The following is a 6,052-nucleotide window of genomic DNA, read 5'->3' on the forward strand; positions in this document are numbered from 1 at the left end:
ATATTATCTCAAAACCCTACAGTTCTTTCATGACTTGCACAAAACTCTGCAGCTGTGATATGAATATTCGGCTAGCTTCCATTAGCTCTCTTAGCCTAGCATGATTAGTTCTTGGTTAAAAAAATACAATATTGGAGTTTTTTTTTATCAAAACAAGGAGCTAACTTATCAATTCATCATTAAAAAAAACAGSACGCGTGACATAAACCTCCGTGTACTTACCTTACGTGATAAACAGCCTGCGGTCCAGATGTTAGGGGAGCTCCTGCCCAAAACGTGAACTGTGTATCCAGATGTTTGTTGGGTAATTCAGCGGCACTTCAATACAATGACGCCGAAACGCCACATACTCCACATATCTGCTTCAGTGGGGTGGGCGGAGCTTCAGACGGGGCGGGCGGAGTTTTCGTGTGGTGGGCGGGGTTTTAAAGGGACTGGACCTAAGCCTGAATCACTCCTCTCCACCAGTCAGGTGGAGAAAAACTAGGTTTTGATCTCAGCGAGTTTTTTTTAAATTAGTATTCCGACTTATTAGAATATGTTTTAAATTAATTAAAGAGTGAAATAAAACGTGGTAAATGATAACATCCCTAAATATCCTTTTGATTTGAGATATTTTGCTATCAGAGAGAAAATACCTCCCATATACACATTTTGGCAGTGGGTACTAAACAGGATTATGAGTAATTGTTTAAATTAAAGCACAAACATGAAACATTACAAAACATACATTTTATTTAAMGTTAGTGAAAAACACCAGTACAGCCTGGAACTACAGAGAGCAGAGCCACAGTGATGGAACAGCAAACAGTTTTCAAACAAGTCAGCTCCTCGAACTCTGAATGTAGTTGTTGATTTCATAACAAAAGCAGCTTTAAACATTCTGCGTGTGTAAGTTTCCATTGACATTCAACATAACACTGTAAATGAGAATAGTAAAAATTGACAAATTATACAGGAATGACCAAAAGCTCAGTGTGGATGAGCTGTACAGAGCACCGAGATTTCTGATGGAAAATCTAAAGGCGTTTCAATAAAAACTATTGAGGAACTTGAGGGAGATGGACAACATCCTTTTCCCAAAAGCATGTATTCTTAAAGTGATGTTATGTCAAAAAATTATCAAAAGTTAATATTTTATCTGGCAGAATGTGGAGAACTAGGCTATAGTTTTCATCCAGGCTAGGCTAATTGCTAACCAAACAAAAGCCAATAATGTACTATTTTTCAGGCTTATTAAACAAGTCTTCCTTAAAAACCAACATCAGTGTAAAATGCTATAATTTTACTATAATATACWATAATATAATTCCCCATTTAATTTCCATGCAAAAGCTTCAATTTGGGATGTACGTTTCTGGAACTTTACTGGCTGTTTTCCATCCATTTGTAATCCTAATTAATCATGTTTCAAATTAAGTGTTAGACCGTAGTTGGTAATCCTTCACGTGTCGCAGTTAAATATTAACTAATCCTTTACATCACATTTTTGAGGAAGTTGTTTTAGAAGCCTGGAAAATAATAAAAGAGACTACCATGTGGCTAGCTGTTAGCCTAGCCTGGATGAAGACTTCAGCCTCTTCCTCCATGCTGATGTCACGACTGATAACTTTTTGACAGAACATCATTTCAAGTGACCAGACTATTGCTTTAAAGTTCTGTAGCTGGAGTAACACGATCCAGAAATGGGAAAAAAAAGAACCATAACAGCTCCTTGTGTTCCCCCGTAAAATGAAACGTTTTGTCCCTCATACAATACTCTGATATAAATATATTTTATTTATTACTAGTATTCAAGTACCTGAGAGCATTGTCACATTTTCATTTGGTCACCAGTAACAGTTYCAGGGTTTGGTGTTTAACCTTTTGGCACTTGAACATAGTGAAAACACGGTAACACAGCAAATACATCTGTTCAGATACTTGAAAGGCTGTAAACTTTTTAAGGCTTTAGTGATTTTTTTTTAACCTCCACAGAGAAATGTTTAAAATGAAGCAGGATTGTCCTACCACTAGTAGCAGGTAGATTTCCTATTACGCCTTCAAAATWTAACAAATCTGAGAAAATAAGTAAACCAAAAAGCATTGAATTTAGAATAAATGCTTAGTGATACAGAAAAAAACCCTAAAAGTTCTATTACAGTCGCTGTAATCAACATATATTATCTAAAGTATAAATAGCAATTAGGCTATAATACATAGAATAAGAGGGCTTAGGTAGCTTGATCATGTCCGGGAGGGAAACATTAAAAGTACAGCAGTGACCAACTCCCACCACAGGAGCGCACGGGTGCTCTTTGCAATACTGCCTCCCTTGTTTCCTCTGATGCATCCCATAATAATCTAACCATGAGGCTTGTGTTAACTGTTGCTATTAACACAAAACTGAAATTTATTTACAAGTTGAAATCAATTTAAAACCTTTCATCTTTCTGAAACAAGTTTATTTCAAGTCAAATCAGTTTTTCGCTACAACCTCTGGCCTCCTTTCCGCTGCCTAAATCTGAGCGTGGAAAATTTTTTGAACCATTTTCCCTTTCCTTTTTGTGATTCACACCTGAGCGTCACGAGAACACGTTTACGACAAGTCGCCGTCCCTTTGGAAAGCCGTCGGGTGGCTGACGTCCAGCCTCCTCTGCGCTGAGCCTCGTCTCCGGCCGTTTGGGACTCCACGTCTCAGAGTTCCCGGGGTTTGGAAGAAAGCATTGGAAGACGAAGTTGGCGTTTCCTTCGGCGTGTGTGGAGTCTGTAAAAAGAAACACGGGGATGAAAGTTTGAAGGGTGGAATATTTTGCTAACAAACATTATAGCCTTTCACTGATAATTAACTGGAATGAAAGGGAAAAAAAACAGCACTCTCGATTGAATGCCTCATTACAGCCCAGTCACCGATCTATTGTTTATWCAAGTGTTCATGCATGTAGACTTGCGTGGACACAACATTACAGGGTGTAGTTTGAGGATTCTACTGTCAGTAAGTTTAAAAGCTACAAACCATGTGTGTGTGCAGGGCCGTAACTCACCAGCAGTTCCTGTGCGTTCACGCTGACGGGCTGCCCGGGCCCCGAGGGAGAGTGCGGTGTGCCCACGGCCGACGCGCGACGCCTGCTCACGTCCGGAGTCGCCGGCGACTGACGCGGTGAACCGCTGACCTCCGCGTCGTACGGCGACGCCCCCACCATGAAGTGGGCGGGCGACATCACGGCGGGCAGCCCGAAGCCCAGTTTGGTGGGATTCTCGGAGCTCTGCTGATGCATGCCGCCGGCCAACAGGGGGTAYTGGGTGATGGCGGCTGAAGGGAGCAGCACGTAGGGCAGCGCCATGGTGGGAGGGAGTGAGACGCTGGCTGCTGGCTGTCCAGCTGGGATGAGGAAGTTCAGGCCGTTAAATCCTGGAGAAAACAGGCGAGACTATGAGACATAGTATATACTTCTGTACTATACTTACTACAGTTCAGTGCAGGTTGATGCTGACGGTGCAGAAACATGGTGACTGGGATTAGAAGGAGGCACATTACCTGTGTTGTTGGGCACATAGAGGTAGTGTGATGGCTGGCTGTGCTCCATGCTGCTGCTTTGACTCTCTGCTGCCCTCTGCTGGACAGGAAGGTTTGACGACGCCTCAGCCTTATTTTGAGACCAGTCTGCATACCCCACAGGTTCTGCTCCCGTCTGGACAGAAAAAAATAAACGTTGTAAAAAAAAACAACAACAATTAATATACTGTGTAAAAGGCTTAATCATATTTCAACATCTCACCTGTCCCTCAAACAGGGATTTTGCTTTCTTTCTTCCCGCCACCTCTGAATCTTGTTCGCTCTCCTCCAACCTCCGCTTCCTCTCCTCCCCGTGAGCCGGCCCGGCCGACCTCGGAGCTTCAGCTGATCTCGGAGCTTCGGCCGGACGTTCCTGCTCGTCCGGCCGCCTGTAGAGCATGACCACCGAGGGCTGGGACAGGCTGGGCAGGTAGGCCAAGCAGTGGGGCGACGGGAGGAGGAGGGTCTCGGGGTTGTGCTGCGTCGGCATTACGGTGGGCGGTGCGGAGGAGGCGGGGCTGTACAGCAGTGTGTTGAGGTGGCTGCTGAAGAGAAACAGGAAATGGTTACTAATGTTTTAACTACCGTAGTGACCAAGGTTATAACAGTTTTGGAATTTTCATTATAGTTTAGTTTTATTTTGTTTTGACTTTTTTTCTTTTAACTCAGTTAGTTTTAACTAGTTTTTTTAGTATGGATTTGCTAGTTTTTATTAGTTATTATTGATTTTTTTAATGCTTAGTTTTAGTTTAGCTTTCATTAGTTCTAGTATTAGTTTTCTTATAGTTTGAATAAACATATTTGYCGAGGCATCCTCCCACTTGAGGTGTTCTTGTGAGTTCACTAACCAGCAGCTWTTTGGTTACCAGTGAAAACAGTCCATTATAACATCTTACTAAAATAATCGCATAACTCAATTTTGCCAACAAAGGATTTTGGCAATTATTTTAGGAAGCTAATGATAGTTGTCTCCAACCCGGTGCTACCTGGCCAGGCTGTTGCTTGTTTTCCACGGGGGCTACTGAGAGAGCTTGTCAAGATACTCACAGTTAGTTAGACACTTGAGAAGTAATCAGTCTTTTTTATCACCTGTTTCTACTACAAGACACTTGCTTTTATTTTTCTCACAATCGTTCAAAAAACCCAAATTGAACTTTGCTGCTTTCTCCCAATTTTTTTGTTGTTGTCATTTTGCAGGCTAGCGCCGAGCAGCAGCAAATTGTAAACAAATGACGTTACAGGTGCTAGAAGATGCTCACAGCTAATGTGAAAATGCGAGGTTGGAAGAAAAAAAAAGATTAGTTTAATCAGTCCACACGGCTTAAAATAAATTGACAAACACTAAAACTAAGCATATTTTATCTGTTATTTCAGTTAGTTTTAGTTTTGTAAAAAGATTATACAGTTTCAGTTAGTTATCGTTTAGTAATTTTATTACAGTTTTTATTTATTTCAGTTAACTAAAATGTTTTTTCAGTTTCAGTTTTCGTTATTTAGTTAGTTTTAGTTAACTATAATGACCCTAATAGTGACTGGTGTGTGTGTTAACTCACTCTGTGCTGCTTCCGAATTGCAGTTGACACACTGAGCTGTTGCTGACAGTCATTCTGGAAAAGTCTGTATTCTGGTTGGACAAACCTGTAATAAAAAAAAAAAAGGCTCAGTCTTTCCAGTGAAGACGAGGACAACATGAAGATTTTAAATTCGTGACGGAGGGTTTCCTACCCGGAGGGTGACAGCGTGGGCTGCTCGGGGCCGAGCTGACCTGCCGCATCACAGCGACTGAAGTGGGCGTGATGTTGAAGGAGGCGTGACGCGCCATCTTGGTTTTCCTGGCGTCCTGGCTGTTTGCTGACGACGCTGAGCCACACGGAGCGGCGGCCGCCGTGTTCAACGTGTTCTCTGATGCACAAGAACACAACGTTGAGCCTCAGTGCTTTAAGTGGAAAAAAACAAGTGCTGGTACTCCCATAATATCATGTAAATATGGGATAGAGACATATGTAATGTTTTTACATAGACCTATCTATCTATCTATAGTTTTATTTCACAAAAATGACAAAGAACAAAGCCAGTTCTAAATCAAATCCACAAGAGTCAAATTCATCACTGTTTTTGTTGTCCAAGTGTCTTGGAGCTCACAGCACCTAATTTCTTTTTTCAGTTACATATTCAGTAACTTTTATKGAAAATGTTTAACTTTAGAAGTAGTGTTATTGAATCATACTTTTTACTTTCACTTGAGTAATACTATACGTATTACTATGAAGTATCACTACTCTTAATTGAATAAAACGGATACTCTACAGGCTATACTTCACTAAATGAAGAACAAACGTGTTTTAATCAAATCTGCACCTAATACAGAATTTGTTCAAATGACAACACAATCTTTGTTGATCTGATGTTTGTTTCTATCTGCTGAGCTGCTGAGACATTTGAAAACAAAAAAGATAAAGTAAATATTAATTGTCACTATTTATCCTGTTCTAGCATACATATATTATGAATTAGTTT

At 40.9% G+C, this 6,052-nt stretch overlaps 2 protein-coding genes across 4 annotated transcripts in view; both read right to left on the minus strand.

The window, feature by feature from the left end:
- Positions 1–339, minus strand: part of csrp2 (cysteine and glycine-rich protein 2) — a 23,054-nt gene extending 22,715 nt beyond the window's left edge. Inside the window, exon 1 of one of the 2 annotated variants that reach the window (XM_014015617.1) lies at positions 223–339. The gene's annotated coding sequence lies outside the window, so the exon portion shown is untranslated. The remainder of the gene's footprint in view (positions 1–222) is intronic. The other variant, XM_014015616.1, reaches the window with a different exon arrangement.
- A 373-nt stretch (positions 340–712) lies between these two features.
- Positions 713–5,437, minus strand: e2f7 (E2F transcription factor 7; the record flags this gene model as incomplete). Of its 2 annotated transcripts, none has more annotated exon segments than XM_014015619.1 (6): positions 713–2,746; positions 3,024–3,391; positions 3,518–3,671; positions 3,759–4,077; positions 5,089–5,173; positions 5,261–5,437. In XM_014015619.1, coding segments are annotated over 6 exon segments (1,271 nt in total), but the record flags the coding sequence as incomplete, so codon positions are not given.
- Positions 5,438–6,052: the final 615 nt, after the last annotated feature.

Source organism: Austrofundulus limnaeus, unplaced genomic scaffold (genome assembly GCF_001266775.1).
Source record: "Austrofundulus limnaeus strain Quisiro unplaced genomic scaffold, Austrofundulus_limnaeus-1.0 Scaffold132, whole genome shotgun sequence".
Lineage (NCBI taxonomy): Eukaryota > Metazoa > Chordata > Actinopteri > Cyprinodontiformes > Rivulidae > Austrofundulus > Austrofundulus limnaeus.